At 41.0% G+C, this 18,495-nt stretch overlaps 1 protein-coding gene across 5 annotated transcripts in view; it reads right to left on the bottom strand.

Moving 5' to 3' along the window:
- The window catches only part of MYO5A (myosin VA), a 218,794-nt gene that overhangs the window by 4,447 nt on the left and 195,852 nt on the right, over positions 1–18,495 (bottom strand). For all 5 annotated transcript variants that reach the window (XM_073303845.2, XM_073303846.2, XM_073303848.2 and 2 more), the window contains 7 exons: positions 10,879–11,025; positions 10,273–10,427; positions 8,854–8,943; positions 5,425–5,575; positions 4,372–4,654; positions 3,255–3,429; positions 1,785–1,865 (listed from right to left, as the gene is read on the bottom strand). In XM_073303845.2, coding sequence (XP_073159946.1) covers positions 1,785–1,865; positions 3,255–3,429; positions 4,372–4,654; positions 5,425–5,575; positions 8,854–8,943; positions 10,273–10,427; positions 10,879–11,025 — 1,082 coding nt within the window. The remainder of the gene's footprint in view (positions 1–1,784; positions 1,866–3,254; positions 3,430–4,371; positions 4,655–5,424; positions 5,576–8,853; positions 8,944–10,272; positions 10,428–10,878; positions 11,026–18,495) is intronic.

Below are 18,495 nucleotides of genomic sequence, written 5' to 3'. Positions count from 1 at the left end.
GTGCTAATGTCAGGGTGTCCCCCTCCCACTGCTCCTGCCCCCCATTTCCACAGGGCGGGGGGAAGGGGGGACATAAAACAGGGCTCAGGACCGAGCTTGTAGATCTACTTAAAAAGGCAGTGTCCTTAGAGTGGGATCAGCGTACTTAAAGGGACAATGCACGTCACACACACACACACACATACACCGTGTTTGTCTCACCCCCCCTCCCCCCATGTGTGTCTCTGTCTCTCTCTGCCATGCTGTGTCTCCTACCTCCATTTGTGCTATCTTGTAGAGTGTGAGGCTACATTAACAACAACGCGTTAACCCTTGAGGGCTCAGCCGAGTGTTAGTTCATCGTTTAGCAGTAAGGCATTCCCTGGGAAATAGCCCACCCTCTGACTCCTCCACCTCAACCAAGCTTCACAATCATCATTGCTGTGTACAGTATTAAATTGTTTGTTTAAAACTTATACTGTGTATACGTGTGTATATATATATAAAATATAGTCTTTTGTCTGGTGAAAAAAATTTCCCTGGAATCTAACCCCTGCTATTTACATAATTCTTATGGGGAAATTGGATTCGCTTAACATCATTTTGCTTAAAGTAGCATTTTTCAGGAACATAACTACAACGTTAAGTGAGGAGTTATTGTATCTTGTCAATCTCCCTTATCAATCTTATTGTTCCCCTAATAGATACCAGATAATTTTAAAAATTAATTAACTAGCCAGTATTCCTCTGAATTTTCAAAAAATGTTTAATTCTCATCATATTTTTCAAATTAGAAGAGCTGAATTGAGAACTTCTGATATGTATGGCTCAGTTTTCAAAGTAGTCTCAAATTGACCTCTTGTGTAAAAAAAATTTGAATGAATGGGTTTGGTGTGTACAAATTTCCTCACTTGCATTTACAAATGTTAATGCTTGAAAAGTGAGTATAGTGGAGTGTGCACAAATAAAGATACAGAGATAGAAAAATTATGTCATCTTCTGAAAATCAGGTACCTAGAATTCATTTTAAAAATAAATAGTGATAGAAAGTTTATAAAGTCTACATTAGTTTAAATCTGCAAATCGTAGCAGAAATTGTGACAGTCTACAATAAACATACCGTATATACTCGTTCATTAGCCCGTTTGTTTATAAGCCGACCCCCCAAGATGGATAAGTAAAAATAGTAAAAACTGTATGACACTTTCATAAACTGACCCTATATTTCAGGGGTTGGCAAACTTTGGCTCCCGGCCTGTCAGGGTAAGCCGCTGGCGGGTTGGGACCTTTTGTTTACCTGGAGCGTTCACAGGCATGGAGCCCCTCAGTTCCCACTTCCTGCAGCTCCCATTGGCTGGGAACGGCGAACCGCGGCCACAGGGAACTGAGGGGCTCCATGCCTGCAGAAACTCCAGGTAAACAAAATGACAATGTATTAGATATTCAATTCAATGATTTCATAGAGTTTAAAATCATCAAATTTTGGTGTAGACCTGTTTATAAGCCAACCCCCGTTCTTTGATGCGTCACTTTTTTACCAAAAATATTCGGCTTATGAATAAGTATATATGGTAAATGTCTTGGTATCACATCTGTATTACAGAAGAAGAAAAGAAAATGTAGTTGACAAGCCTGCTTTACTTTGAATATTGCACTGTACTTTATGACAACACTTATTTTGGCTCACTGATGTGTTCCTAAAAAGAAAAGGAGTACTTGTGGCACCTTAGAGACTAACCAATTTATTTGAGCATGAGCTCCTGTAGAACTAACTCAACAATATGTGGGGCAAAAAACAGACTTACCTGTATCGTACGTATAAATGATATTGAGACCCTTTCTTCAAACTCATTAACTGGAGTATACAAATTCAAAACTTTTACAATCTGTGAAGAAAAACAACAGTTCTTGGTTTCAGTCTATTGTTGAATTAAATATATATGCATCCTATTCTTAATGTTTAAAAATATCTTTCTAAATTAGTTGTCTACAAGTGCTGGTTACAGTTTTTTTCAAATCAATGCATTTGAAATTTTCTTACTCATTTAAGAAATTACTATATGCTATAAGAAATTAAGGCACATATTTAAAATAAACAAGCCTTTTATATTTTTTTATGTGAAAATACATAGCTGTACAATATTATTAAACAGCTGATCCTGGCACACTGGCAACTCCTACTTCTTCCATGACAGCTACACGAAATTGATCAGCTAATACCAGCACAGGAGGAGATCAGAGGTTGACGACTGTTTTTAAAATGTAAAGGTTAGTGCTCGCTCACTCTCTCCATCCTTCATATATCACTTGTCTTCTTAGATTGTGTGTCCTTTGGGACAGGCACTATTGCCGGACACATGTGTGGGCAGTGCCTACCACACTGTGAAAATTACCAGAAGACAATCAATCAGCAGCAATAATATCTTACATCCACTGAAGTCAGTGGAAGTGTTGCTACTTCCTTTACCTGAATTTGGTCCTACATTTCAGACCCTATCCTGTTCCCATCAAAGGCTGTAGTAAAATTTCCACTGATTTTAAATGGAACAAGTTAGAGCCCTAAATGTAGGACGAAGACCCCAATCCAAGAAAAAGACAGACATCAGTAAGGGGAACATCAAATGTTACAGAATAACTTTCTTTAGCTTAAGTAAAAATCTCTGTACTTTTTTCATGATTCTATTTTTTTAAATAAAATTTGAAACTTCTGAAATTGGAACTTTTTCTTAAAGTGCAAAAGCAACAGGTACGTCTACATTTCTGATGCAGGGATTGGGATTGGGCTGGAATGTAGTAGTATGGTACACAGGCATCTCTTATTCTTGGAGTCAAAGGCCTAGCCTACACGGATTTTGTACAGATATAACTATTTCAGTCACCTGTAGTGTTTTTTCAATTGAACTAACTATTCTGGTACAACCCTGAGTACGGATTACACTGGTATAAAGGACCTTTATGCCAGTATAGCTTATTCCCCTTAGCTATACTAGTATATCGCACTCCCCCCCCCCCACATAACTGCATCCACATTGGTGGGATCGTGCCATCTTAACTATACTGGTATCGTTAAAGCAGTACAACCTGGAACCTATTTTGTGCACAGACCTTGGGAGAGGACCCACTATCCCATTCGACCTCTGTTTTCATTATGCTTATTTACAACAACATGATCAGAAATACCCAATCTCTGAGATGGAAGCACATGCAGGCCTAGAAAAAACACAGTTTAGAGGTGCGCATAAATGTAACAGCTGTCAGGATAAGGGGTGGATTACCTGAGCAGTAGTTAGAGCATTGCACATTGAACAAATGGCTTCTGCATCTTCATCCGTCTTCTTTTTCACCTGTAACAACTGTGCGGCCTGAATTAGAGGTTCCAGTGTTTCTTTAGCCCCACTATTCATCAAATTTTTGTCACGTAGCCATTCTTCAAGCTGACTCACATTGTACCTGTTAAAAGAGGAAACCCCCCAAGAATGTTTTCACTCCTACTGTTCAAGTCTGACCAAATATCAAGAGCTTTAGATTTTCTGTTTAATTAATGCCCATATTTTGTTTTTGTGGGTACTTCCCTCACACAGTACCTAGTTATAATTTCCGTAAAGTTTATTTCCATAGCAGCTCCCTTCAATTGATTTTCCTGAGAATTATTTAATAACCCTATGCTGTGCCATTAGAAGCCTTCACACCCTGAGTTCCAAAGAATATTTGAAAATAATGGCCAAACACTCTCTATCTACCGCTTCTCCTCCTTGTTTGGCTCTGTTTGGATGTACAGCCTAACTCTGTTCCCCTTATTCACCTCAATGGGACTACTCTGTGCAGTTAAGACAAGCAGGATTTCACCCTTGTATATTAGGCTGAGATTTTCAAAGCTTCTTAGGAGATGAATATGATAACACTATACAAACAGAATATACTGGGCAACAGACACCAAAAAATGAATAAAATGTGTCCCATACTGGGAAAAAGAGGAACGACAATAGATCTGAACACATCATGTGTCCACTGAGCCACAAACTGACAAGGTTAAGCAATGAGGAACATTTGCTACACCTCCCCATACTCTGCAGTAGCAGGTGTTGACCATCTGGGCTGAGCCTTACTTGCAGATAAAAGGGAATTAATTTTGTTTCCCCCCAACTTCATCCTACAGAAGCTTTGTTTGTGGAACCAAGATTTACCCCTAAATTACATGATGACTTCCTGGTGAAATATTAAGTGCAAGAAACCCTCAAAACCAGCATAAAGGAGTCCGGCACACTTCTCTCTTAGATGGAATGCTGAAATACAACTATTATTCAAAACAATTATCTGAGCATAACAAATCCATTCTTACAGCCAACAGTACATTTAAGAGGCGAGTGAAAATACTATGGAGCGCTCTCTCACCGTATCTGCATCCCTTTGCTCCAGGAGCACATGTCCTTGCGCAAGAGGAGGTTATTCAGGGTTACTGCCCCAGTGATGTAGAACGTTTGCTTGACAACTTGCTTGATCAACTCCGGATCCATACCATGCTGACACATTACAGAGTGGAATGTGTTCAGCTGTCGAATGATAGAGTCCAGCGTGTAGGTCCCTTCATCCGCAATACTGGACGTTCTCTTTCGCAGCCCTGGTGGCTTTACCCCTGAGACGCCTTGAATAGTTTCATGCTCCAGCATTCCTGAAACTGCATTTGATTGACAACATTATTACTATAGCTGAAAAATGCCCAAATATATACACATTTTTACAAAACAATAGTAATTAATATTTATATACAAGTAGTAGACTGAGCTTTCTATTGGCCACCATTCTATACCATTCCAGATCTTTTCTAATTGCCCCCACTAATTTCTGCAGAATCGAAGTTAAGTTTCCATTACAATTTTAAAAAGAGCCTAGTCTGTAGGGTTGTAAAGAAAGCCTGAATGTGGCTCAATATAGTACTTTTTTCCTGAGTCTTCAATTAGATAAGCAATAGCTTCAGTGGAGCTAAGAGCTGCTCCATTCATCTAAATGATGAGTTGACTCTGCAGCCAAGTGAAAATTTAAATATCAATATTGTCTTAAGGGGAGATACATGAATTTAATGGGCTTTGCTTAGAGATCTAGAATAAATCATTTTCATTTAAAAAAATGTGAATTTAAATATCAACATTGTTAACTACTTCACTGCTGACAATATTATTACTTTATTACAAGCATTTATATGGTACATCCAGCTATTCTGTCATAGTGTGGGGGGGAGTAGCAACAGAGTTATGCTTTCATTCTCTCTCCCTGATCTCTGCTTATACTAGTCATTTATAAACAGAATACTAGTAGGGTGCTTTAATATAAATATACCATTTAAGGGAAAATACAAGACATCATATACTACCACATTCTCATTGAGTAGGGAGAAATTTATTTTGATTAATATAGCTGGAAAGTTAGAAGAATTTAATTTTGCCTTACCAATCATTGGCTGCAGAATATTCTCTAACACTCTGACGAGCTGCTGGTAGATCTGAATAGCCAAGTCACTCAATACCTGTCTGTATTCAGCCAAGTCAAAATTGGTGAGGCAGTGTTCATTCTGACGAGGCGTGTTGTGCTTCATAAATCCCTGAATTCACAAGACAATGGAAGCAAATGCTTCAGTGTACAAAATAGCATGTATATTTTTTTCTTACTGTAGGCGAGTAATACTCCTTTGAAAATCCATTCCCATTCTCCCGCTTACATCCCCAAAACATTTCATTTAAAAGTTGGTTCTATTGCAGCTAACACTTGGATTTGCATTTTGGATATGGATCAAATGACTTCTATCATAGGTTGAGCTTGCCTTTATTATATTCACTGCTTTGCATTATATTCAGCATTAATGCAAGGAACCTACAGGCCTGTATCTTGTCAGATATTAGCTTCAGCAAGTTAGCATAAGGCTTGAGGCCTATGAACTTTGAACAGATAAACTTTAAACAGAAAAATGACCCAACGGAAACTCCAAGTATCAGGGAGCTAAAAATAGAGTGTTTAAGGGGAATTTCTGACCACAGGAACATGACTCGACCATATATATGAATTGACGTACATAACAGGTACATAAGCTACATCTACAAATAACTAACCACAAGAGGGCCATGGTAACGAATTGACATATATGATAATAAACTGAGATCATTGATATGTTAACCTATAGGAAAAGGATACTCCAACATTAGTAAGGTAAGGAAATACAAATAAGGAAAAGGGGAAAAACCCTTGCATCACTCTTAGCCCTGGTCTATACTGGGGGAGGGCAAAGTCAACCTAAGATACGCAACTTCAGCTACATGAATAGCATAGCTGAAGTCGGCATATCTTAGGTTAACTTACCTGACCATGAGGACGGCGGCGAGTTGACTGCTGCTGCTCCCCCGTCGACTCCGCTTCCACCTCTCGCGAGCTGGAGTTCCGGAGTTGACGGGGAGCGCATTCAGGGATCAATTTATCACATCTAGACGAGATGCGATAAATCGATCCCCAATAGATCGATCACTATCCGCCGATCCGGTGGGTAGTGAAGACCTGCCCTTAGGGGCAGTAGAAGGAGATGTAGTCCTTGGGAGGTGCCAGAATAATGGCTAGTGGTGATGAGGGGAAAGGTGATGTTGATGAGGAACATGAAGGCTAACAGTTCAGGCTGTTCTACAAGGGATGGTGTGAGTATATGGATGTGCAGATGTGCATTCTGTAGTATCTCTTTCTACCTTACTGAGTTGGGGTGTTTGTGACTGTGTAAATGTATTGATAAACTATTTGTAAATATATTGAAGACTTCCTGCAGTGAGTGTTGCAACTGTGGACATTGGGGTTTCCAACTATATAATAATTTGAATAATACTGGGCCTGGTCTTGGGACAAGAAACTATCAACCCTCGAAGTGATAACTCAGGATTCGTAAGTAATCAATATAATTAATACATAATCTGTAGATCAGGCTACACTGCCTTGAAACTTCAAGAATCTGAAGCATTTACTGAAGTTACAAATAAACCACTACTTTGCCCCCGTTATTTCTAGCTGCACAAATAGTCTTTCTAGGCCTTTAAAGAATTGTATGAATAGAAAGGCGCATTTAAAGACCTCCCTCTAAGGCTACATCCACACTGCACACCTCTTGCAGTACTGTGCAGGATAGCTACACACTGCAATGAAAAGCAGGCTGCATCCACACCACAGCGTGTCAGTGAAAGGCTCTGGCATGAGGGAAGCAGCAGGGAGCTTCCAGAGCCCTGCCCTGCTGCTTCCCCGCACTGGAGCAGTGCCCCACTGCCATAGTCTTTTTACTGTGGCGGGGAAAGGCTCTGGCAGTAGGAGACTACACTGCTAAAAACAGAGCAGTGTAGACAGGAGAGGCACTGCTTGGGCATGTAGGGTACATATCCAGAGGCTTCAGGAATGTCTTTGCTTGCCTCAGCAGTGCCTCACTGTCTACACTGCTATTTAGACCCATTCTCAGGGGGAGTGTAACATATGTACTCTACATCAGTGCTTCTCAAGCTATCTGATGTGGGGGACTGGCAATTTTTGTTTTCAATGAGCGCGCAGACCGGCAGCCAATGGCTCGCGGACTGGCACCGGTCCGCAGACTACCACTTTGAGTAGCACTGATCTACATATAGTGTGTACCTTAAATGTCTTTTTTTAATATTCAGATAACTATAATTTTGCCACCATCACAAAACCTTTCATCTTGAAGGATTACAGAGTACATTAGAAAATTAAACTGATATAAACACTACACTGAGGCATCACTTCATGCAGCATTGAAATATAGCCACTTCTGGAGTGAGATGTGAATAGGGTTTACAAGCTTAGAGCAAGGCAGCACAATTATTCCTTTTCTTTTCTACACAGAGATACAGGCCAGATTCTCTCTCAGGGTCAATCTCCAATCAGTGCAGGAGAGTGGGTGGGTGGAAAGTGTCGGAGCTTCTCATTTTTTGGGCTGGTCTGTGCCCTGCTGTGTGTTTGTAAAGCCCCAGAGTTGCACCAATGTACACCACTGGTGCATAGTCATATACCAGTGGAGGCTCAGCATAGCTGAGTAGAGCTCCTTCCCACATCCTGCGTGGCAGTGGGCAGCATCTGGTGCAGGAGACACTTCTGCCAGCTTTGCGGCAGGTGAGAGATCCCACCCTCCAATTTTATCTTGGGGAATTCTCCGTTGGATGGTTATGGAGAGAATCCCTCCTATAATATCTAATTAAATTTGCAGGAATGAATCAGATGGATAACTATGTTCTACCTTACTTGAAATGTGTTCAGGACACCATGGCTAATGGGCTAACATCCTTATTTTTACAAATAATGCCATGCATCTTTAACTACCAAAATTAGCTGAAACCTTAATTTTGTATATAATCTGAAAGATGGCACTTCCAGCATGATGCCCTCTAGCACCATGCTGGGACACTGGTTCACTATGGACTTGCAATGCCATCTACTAACTTACCACCACCTATTCCAAAGCCCTTTGGTGTTTCTTAGAGATACTGCCTAACTTTGAGATCTGATGGGAACACAGATTGATACCACTGGTATGATGACACTATGCAAGCCTATCTGGTCTGTAAGCCCCTTACTATACCAGTCTTCTATCTTTCTTGGTCGAAGATCATCAATTATTTTGAACAGTCAAATGCTGTGAAAACATTGTGAACTTGCTTGACACTATCAAATGTGCCTCATTTGTGAGCCATGCCATATCTGAACCCACCTTTGAAGTTGAACGGTTAGTGCACATTAACTGTTGCACCTATTTTCATTTTGCATTTTAACAAAACACTAAATTTAAGGGAAAGGTCTAATATGAATCATATGATAAAAATAAAAAAACAGAACAGGAGTGGCACTTGCCTCTTCTCCACTATACTGTTTCAAACAGTGCAAAAATCGGCAGGTGTTAGATAGCCAGAAGGAGACAGTTTCAACGTCGTCACCTCTTTTCTGAAGACAAAAACAAAGACATTTGAGTTTGGATTCATAAGAAAAATTGAAAAAGAAAATGTTAAAAACTAAAATAGAACAAAAAATTATACACTATACATTGTAAAATAATTAAAAATAATAAAACACTATACACGCATTTTCTTCTGGTAGTTGTATAGACTTACCAGTATAGTAATGTTGATGTTTGACAGCTTTTTGTACACTGCCATAACATTATTTGAAAGGCAAGTGTTTTCTTAAAACGGTGAAATTCATTTTTACCCTCTCGTAGAAGTTTCAAAATATTATTTTTCAAACCAATTTTTTCTTTTCCAATTTTACAGGCATTTCCCCGTCCTGTGAACTGAGCTGAAATCTAGGTGATTGTGTTTGTTACTGCACTTTCTCTTACCAGTACTCACTGTGCTACAGTATGACTGGTTTCAGCAAACTGCAACACTGAGGATAAAGATGTACAGCAGGGGGAGCAAAAACATAACTTAGAATTTGGAGGTCTTTTACTACCACTTTGTAACAATTTTAATAAACCTGACACGTCAACTTAACAAGAAAAAACAAAGCCCCAGGCTTGCTTTGAACCTAGAAACTGGTTCCTGAACAATTAAATCTGAAGCACTTTACGGAACATGCAGTAACTGATATAACTAGACACATTGTTCTCCCAAGACTATTCATATATTGTCTTAAGTACTTTATCTGAATTCCTGCACAACTGGTGTTTACTAAAGCTTTTCCAGAAGGTGTGCATTGCTTAAATGCTTTTCAGTCATGGTAGCTGTTTTGTTTAATGACTGAAAAATGCCCTGATAAAAATTACATAGGGTAATCTATTTAAGGATATTAATGTTCACTGGCCTCAACCTTTCTACCAGCTCACAGAACAGTCCTTAGAATTACACATAACCATTTGGGAATCTCCCAACCAAAACAGCAATGGGAGTATATGGGTTAACAGCGTGGCATTATGAAGAGGATTGGAAGGGTTCTATAAAGAATGAGTTGTGCAAGTGACTATGTGCACAAAATTATACATGCACGGGTGGAGGGCAGGATGAAAGCTCTTTAGGATCAAACAAGGGTTAATATAACTTCTACTGTTCTTTTGAGTCAAACTGTCTCTACTATATTGTGAAACTAATTCTGTATAACTCTAGCTATGATCTGGGGACAGGTAACAACATTTTTGTGATAGGCAGTTACCTGTGGGAATGACTTACTAACCAGTAACTAAGAGCCAAATTGGTGAAAGCCTTTTTTCTATTCTTTAAAACAAAAGCAAAAGTAGATTTCAAGTTGCATTTTCATAAAGGACATGAAACAACTAACCTTCAATACTTTTTTGATGCCATTAATAGTGGAAGTCAGCAATGACCTCACTTTTTGATCATCATTAAGGTAATCAGCATGGCGGACACACATGAATAATATATATGCTGGTAGTCCTGGGATCAGGTTGACTGCTACACCACGTGGTTTCAGATCTGGGAAAAACCAGAAAGACACACACACACAGAACTTTACATCAAATCTAAATTCATCAGATGGTATAATGTGCACTATAGCTGCAGATCCTCAGTTAATCACCATAGTTCTGGCCAATGAATACCAATGGCATTTATTTTACAAATAGTGTTATTTTTCTGACAAAGCTATTGGATCAGAAAAAAAATATTTGCCAGTTAAAATTTTTTATGGAGAATTACAAAAGGCATTGCCAATATTCGATATACTAAGCAAGAAGAAGGATAACATTACAATAAAGATGCATACAGTTGAGTTAGTGCATTGGAGAAGTCTCACCTTCCTCCAAAATATTAGGTAAACTGGACATTGCCAAACCTAAGATACCAAACTACGCAGATCAGTTATCTGATCTGATAAGGCAAATCCCAGGTTCCTATATTGTTTATTGCAAATAAGGAAAATATTTACCTAAAATAAGATTCTTGATCAGTTTTGGCTCATCATCCTTCTTATATTCTAACATTCCCTGGAAGTCCTTTTCTTTCCGTGGAATATTAACTGGACGTATGGGTTCATCAATGATTTGCCCAGGCGAAATGTTTTCCATCTGGCCCACTTTAAGAGGAAGAGAAAAAAAACCTGAGAAAATATTTTCCAATGCAAGCTTTACACGACAGCAGAAATTCCTATGCTCTTACTCAAGAACTCTAACATTTGTCATCAAGGAGTATTCTTATTTGATTTAGCCTAACACCTCCCAGTACAACTCCCATTGTGCTAAGAGACTTAATTCCTGATAAACATATTATAGGAATACATCCTCCCTTTGATGAAAAGTGGAAGTGTGTGAGTAACTCCCATTAATATAAGTTAACCTCCCTGTCAGTGCTCCCAATGTAGTGATGAGAAAAAGGCCTTTCAGACTGTTTTTAGAAATTCAAAGCAATTAATTAGTTTTGATTTGCTGGATTTCACATCAACAAAAGTGTAAGAACCAGAAATAGCACTAGTCACATACTGGATTATACTGCAGTGGTCACCATTATCTGTTCAGCAAAATGTTAGCATTCTTAAAGGTATGTCTTTGTTACACGAAGTGAGAGATGGTGTTTGAAAACTATTTCAGACCAATCCCTTTCTACACTAGTTTGTTTGGTTTCAAGGACAAACAAATTTCATAATCATTTTCACAAATTATGCTTGAACCTAAGCATACCCTGAAGGGCAGTTTGTGAAAATGATGTTGAATGTGGTGTGGCTCTATTTACAGCCGTAACCCAACGGTGTTCAAATTCTGTTTAAAAGCAAACCACTTTTAAACTTTGTTTTGAAATGATTTCATTAGCTTAGAATCAGACTGTTAACCCATGACTAATTTGGTTTGCATGAAATGCATTATTCCCTTCATCAATCCAACCTTCAGTTTGAATCCTAGTGCTCATGAGAAAGAAGGGTTATTTACCTTGCATCTAACTGGAGATTTTTGAGCTGTATAATACCCATCTGTATTCCACTGCGAGCCTGAGATAGAAGATTTTTACTAGCAGGGACATAGGTCCGCGCCTGTGCACTTCCTCTCCTTGGCCTCTTAACTGAGGGTGTAAGGGTCAGTGGAGGCCTCTCCACTTCCTTCTCTACCATGAATCATATATGGAGGATCCAAAGCAGAGGGGAAGGAGGGTGGGTAGTTGAATACAGATAGGGACCACACATCTCAAAGAACTCCAATGACTATATATGGTAAAATAACCTCTCTTTCTTCTCTGAGTGCTGGTCCCTATGCGTATTTCACAGTGGGTGACTGACAAGCAGTATTTATTTAAGGGGAGGGGGCAAGGATTTGTGTGGTATCGATGACTGAAGGACCGCTGAGCCAAAGAAAGCATCAGCTGCAGAAGCTTGCACTGTGGCATAATGTCTCATGAAGCTAGAACCTTCAGCTAGAACCCCATGTTCCCATTTTAAAGATGTCAACAAGGTGAACTTCTTGGAGAGGCTACCGGAGCTGCCTTAGCTCTGCTGTAGCCCCCACACCTTGCAGAGGAGGGATATTTGCTAATTTGTAACCCAGCAGAATGCAGCCTGAAATCCACCTAGAAAGTCTCTGAGAAGAGATCGCTTTTCCCTTCATTCGTTCTGTCAGGGAAAAGAACATCCTAGAAGATTTCCTAAAAGATTTTGTTTTCTATAGGTAGAACTCCAAAGCCCATCGTATAGCCAACAAATGTATGGAAGCTTATCCTCACTGGAGATGTGGCTTCAGGAAGACAACATGGAAGTGGATTGTTTAATTCAGGTGGAACTCAGAGAGTACTTTGGGGGTAAATTTTGGGTGTAAGTTTTAGCAAAACCTTATCCTTATGGAAAATTGTGTATGGTGGGTCAGCCTCTCTAGTTCTCTAACCTTCTAGCCGAAGTGATAGCCAGTAGAAAGTAACCTTCGTAAATAAATAAGTCAGCAAGTATGTCCAAACAGGACTACATTAACAATGAGAGAACAGGACTGCATTAACAATGAGAGAACCAAATTAAGATCCCATGTTGGAGCAGGTCTTGTCACCACTGGGAAGATTCTGACTAGATCTTTTAGAAAACGTACAGTCACTGGATGGGTGAAAATAGAGTGACTGTCAGTTGGAGGGTAACAGGCACTAAAAGCAGCCAAGTGTACCTACAGGGAGCGAAGGGAAAGACCTGAGGATTTCAAGGAAAGCATAGCCCAAAATAGTAGGATGTCTGATTCTTCTGGGGACATCTGGCGATGCAGAGATCAACTGGAAAATCCCTTCCACTTAGATGAGAAGCACTTTCTGGTAGATTCCTTTATGCTGCTGTTAAGGATGGTTTGGATATCTGTTCTAGGTTCAACATTCATCCACATCCCATGCCATGAAGTGGAGGGAGTTCAGATTAGGATGTTGGACCCTGCTGTGTCCTGGATTAAAAGGTTTGGGATGGATAGGATATTGATGGGTGATGAGTGACATCTAAAAGAGTTTGGGAAGCCAAAACTGCCTGAGCCATCTAAGAATGAGAATGACCACTGTTCTGTCCTGCTGGACCTTCCTCAGAACTAGATGTTACAGTGGATTGGGTGAGGAAAGCATTCATGAAATGCTTTGACCAAAGGTGTAGAAGCACTTTTCCACGAGAGTCCTGACTTCGAGCACTCCTGGAGCAGTACATCTTTCATTTCCTGTTCTCTTGGGATACAAACGGGCCCCAAGACAGACACGCCCACTACTGGAATATGCTGTGCACCAGAAAATCATGTAGTTCCCATTCATGACCCTTGGAGTAGTGCCTGCACAGGCTGTCTGCCAGTGTATTGTGTATACCCAGGAGGTATGCTGCTGATATGGTAATCTGGTGACGAACACATCTACGCCACCGATTGACAGCCTCTATGGCAAAGGGGCCGGGCTGGGGTGGAGGGTGGCAGATCTTGCTCCCTGGTGCTTGCTGATATAGAACACTGTTGTCACGGTGTCTGACATCACTTGAATATGCTGGGATTGTCTGAGCAGTAAGAGTATGAGCAGAATCTTTTGCAGGCCTCTCACACACACCGCTCTCAGTTCTAGGAGGTTTCCGTGCATCCTGGATGCCCGAGGAGTCCAAGTCCCTTGTACTATGTGCTCATCTAGATGGATGCTCCATCCTAACAGGGAGACGGAGGTGATCAATGTTTTCTCAGGGATGGGAGAAGTGAAGAGAACTTCCATGCACACTTGCTCTCCCACCAATCTAGAGAGTCCAGCACTCTGAGAGGAAGTGTGACCAACTTGTCCATTTTGTGTCTGCTTGGCATGTACAGTGTCTGAACCCAAGCCGGCAGGCAATGAAGGCGAAGTCTCACAAAAGGATGTTACATTGGTACAGGACTCCATGTGACCCAGGAAGATCTTCTGTCTGCGAGCTTATGTCTGCATGCTCACTGTGAGTTGTGAGATCAGATTCTCTATTGATTGGAATCTGTCCTGAGGGAGGCAAGCCCTGGCCCTGACAGAGTCCAGAGATACTTCAGTGAATTCTGTGGGAGCTAAAACAGACTTTTCCGTGTTCACACAGAGTCCCAATGATGCTAGAAGACTGAGCAGGGATGAGGTTGCTGTCAGTACCTCTTAATTAGATTTCTCCATCAACAGTCAATCTTCTAGGCAGGGAAAAACTGATGATCTGTGGTGATGGAAATGGGCTACCACAACTGAAAGCAACATTGTAAATACCCAGGGGGCTGTTGCTAATCCAAAGGGGAGCACCCTATATCGATAATGGTTTGAACCTAGAGCAAACCTGAGGAATCTCTTGCATGAGAGGTGGATGTCTATATGAAAATAGGCATCCTCCACATCAAGAGTTGTGAACCAGTCCTTTCTGTTTAGTGACAGAATTATTGACATCAGGGTAACCATCCTGAACCTTAATCTGTAGATGAAAACATTGAGCTGTTGGAGATCTAAGATGGAACTCCATCCTCTCTTTTTAGGAATGAGGAAATATTTCAAGTAAAACCCCTTTCCCCAATGTTGAGGGGGTACTGGCTCTATGGGCCCCCACTGAAGGAGGGAGGTCTACCTCTTCAGTGAGTATCCTCTTGTGAGAATGGTCCCTGAGGAGGGATGGGGAATGGAACTCTATGATGTAGCAAAAATGAATGATGTCGAGAACCCATTTATCTGTTATCATTTGCCAGGTATGGGAAAGACAGGCTAGGCGGTTGCCAAATTTAATAATGAGGTCTGAAGTCAAAGGACATGGCACCTGGATTGGTTCAGAGCTCTCAAATATCCCATCAAAAGTACTTCTTAAAAGGCAGCTGTGATTGGAAGGAGAATGAAGGAGGAGCATTATGTTTGCTCTGCTGCATCCTCTGCCAATTTTGCGGCAGTTCACAGCCCCTCTGGTGGTAGAATGGTTGTGCTGCTTTCTAGGCTTGTGAGGTTGCCTATGATATTTCCTCTTTGGTGGTGGTGTGTATATCCCCAGGGACAGGAGGATTGCCCTGGAGTCTTTCAACGAGAGTGCAATGAATCATCCATTTTCTCACTGAATAAGTTGTTCCCATCAAAAGGCAAATCCTCCTCTGAACATTGAATGTCCCTGAGGAATCCCAAGTAATGAAGCCAGGACTCCCAGTACATGATGATAGCCATCACCATCAATCAGGAGGCTGTGTTGGCCTGCACCTAATGCAACTTGGAGAGATGATCTGGCAATCAATCTACCCTCTCCAATAAGGGCTTGAAACAGTGCTCTATCCTCTTGTGGGAGCTTATCCATGAGCTCTGGAAATTTTGAGTAATGGACAAAATCATACTTAGAAATTACCACTTGGTAATTGCCTGTTTGGAATTGCAAGGTGGTTAAAGTAAGTAAATTACCAGGGAGGAGGTCCAAAAATTTAGCCTCCTTATCTGAAGGAGCGTACCTTGATTAACTTTGCCTGCTCTTTTCAGTGGCAGTTTGTACAACTAAAGAGTTTTGGGCTGGATGCATATACAAAAATTCTTCTCCCTTGGATGGCACTAAGTATTTCTTTTCCCTAACTTAGGAGTAGGGGCACATGCTGCTGGTGTATGTCAGACGACTCTGCACTCTGTAAAACGTCAAGGAGTTTCTGAGGTGTCTCTTGGATTTCCTCTACAGGAATCTGGAGTGTATCAGCAACCCTCCTTAACGAGTCCTGAAACTGCCTGTTAGTTATCTGGTGGAGAAGGTGAGCCTGGGTCCTCACTGAAGCCAGTGAGAGGCATCAAATATTGGCTGAGGAGGACTCCATAACATAGGGTACAATCAGTCCCAAGGAGGGTACCTGTCTTGTGGGGTTTCCAGGGGGGCCAGGAGATTCTGGATCTTCTATCTGGGCTAACATCCTGTCTTGACAGGGATGATGTCAGTCCCTCATTTGCCTGAGGAGGAAAATGTAGGCTCCGACTCTAAGGGTGGTGTCATCAGTACCATGGATGTTGAAATGCCACAACTGGTGGAAGGGATAGGAGAGTGACTTTTCCTTTTGTACCATCCCTGGACTGATGGTGTCAAGTTCTCTCTTGTAAGGACCAGCTCTGATAAGATGGGAGACTGCAGACACAGAAGGATAATATCCTCTGGAGTAGTATATGCATCCTACTAATCAGGGGATGAGGACTGTTCTCCTTGTGCTCCATGGCAGCCAGTGCAGAAGCCCATAGACGTCAAAGCCTCTTTATGAGAATGCAACTCCATGATCACTGCAAGGGGCTCTCAGTGCTTCTCCTTGGTTGGTATCAATGACCATCTTGACCTTTCCTCTTGGTTTTTCTCCCTGGTCAGTAGCAATGATGGTCCCACTCTTGTTGATAGTGCTGGTATCAAGGCATCTTTGCTCTTTGGAGCCTGAAATCAGTATAGTGGCCATGATGAGATCCTGAGCCTTTTGGACCAGGTGCAAGGTCTTACCCAACTTAGATGGTGTTGGGAAACAAGCCCTCCTCTTAGACGTGGGATTTTATTCTTGCCTTCTGAGAAGGTTTCCTATGAGGAGTTGTCTTTGGCTCTACTCCTGTCTGCCCCTATATCAGAGGTTGTAATGCTAGGAGGTGTGCTTCTCAACGCCTCTGCCGGATCAGACTAGATCCTCAGAGCATGATTCATCAGAAATATTTTAAGTCTATATTCCAGCACCTGCCAGGTTCAGCTGGGAAAGGATCTGTAGATGTCACACTTTGAAGAGATGTGCACTTCTCTGAGGCAGTACGGCATTTCTGATGGTTCTTGTCGCTGACTGGGAAAGTCTCGGGGCAGGAGATACAGTTCTTGAAACCTGAGATCCTAGGCATAATATCTTCCACATACACTCCCGGATTTTAACTAACACACACAAAAACTATTAAACTATCTCAGTAAATTTAAAAAATATTTACAGGTTAGACACCGAAGAATCAACTTGGTGGACACTGGAGGGTTCTGCCTCAGACCATGCCACAGCAGAAAGGAACTGGGGAGCAATCACGTGTAGCAATTAAAAAAAAACACTTTTAGTTGTCTTTCTCAACATCACACACTCATTGTTACCAGACTTGACATCCTAAACTGATACTCACTTTGACATAAATAAAAATAACTTTGGTTTATATTTCTGAAAACTCACATTCAATTATGACCATCAACATTAAAAGAAAACCAGAAAGCAGAAAAACAAAGATTCTTTGCATGTCTCTGTTAGTGCTAGGGAAGCTCACGTTTCAAAATAAAGTGGGACATTTATATTTATCACGCTCCTCCTCAGAAATATTTTCCTCTTGGCAAAAAACTGCATACTATGTTGGGTAAATAGAGAACACAAACTGTGTGGTGTTTTGCAATCAACCTGGTCTTTCCTTTCAGTGAAACATCCACCCATTTTTCCCTCTTCATCTTATACCATGTAACCAATTAGTTCATTTATTGTTATGGTCTACTCATATGCTATTTCATATCTAATGTATGTATGCCAAATAGATTTAAATTGTAGGATTACAGAAGCATAAGATTCACAGGTATTTAGGATAAGTGTATTTTAGGTATATATGTAAAGCATGGCTGGAACACAAGGCCCACAGGCTGAGGCCTGTAAGATTTTAGCTTAGTCATACTAGGCCTTAGGCTTAAGAACACTTGACATTAGTGGGTGACCTATGACTAACGCTATGTCACTAAGGTTAAAAGATTACTGAAAAGAATGGGCCAATAGGTTATATTATGGGAAACATGTTGTAATGTACACGTCTAGACCGCAAGGCACCTAATTGTAACATCATGGTATGTCCTGCTTTGACTGCAGGTTACCATGGACTCTGTTGTGCACAGATGTTAATGAGAATAAGGGGAACTAAGATGACCACCTATGTAAAATGGGGCACCCCAATATTCATGGGGTGTAGAAGTACAGATAAGGAAAAGACAGTTGAACCCTCATGCATACGCATAAGGTATTAGGTGTGGTCAGAACAACAATATAAAATATGTTCCCTGGTTGGGTAAAAGTGCCAAGACCCTTGGACGACCTCATTAGGATGACCCCAGCAGGAACCACCCACCTGTCTCGATGGCTATCTGTTGAGA

This window comes from Lepidochelys kempii, chromosome 10 (genome assembly GCF_965140285.1).
Source record: "Lepidochelys kempii isolate rLepKem1 chromosome 10, rLepKem1.hap1, whole genome shotgun sequence".
Taxonomy (NCBI): domain Eukaryota; kingdom Metazoa; phylum Chordata; order Testudines; family Cheloniidae; genus Lepidochelys; species Lepidochelys kempii.
This window is presented reverse-complemented; position numbering and strand designations above follow the sequence as displayed.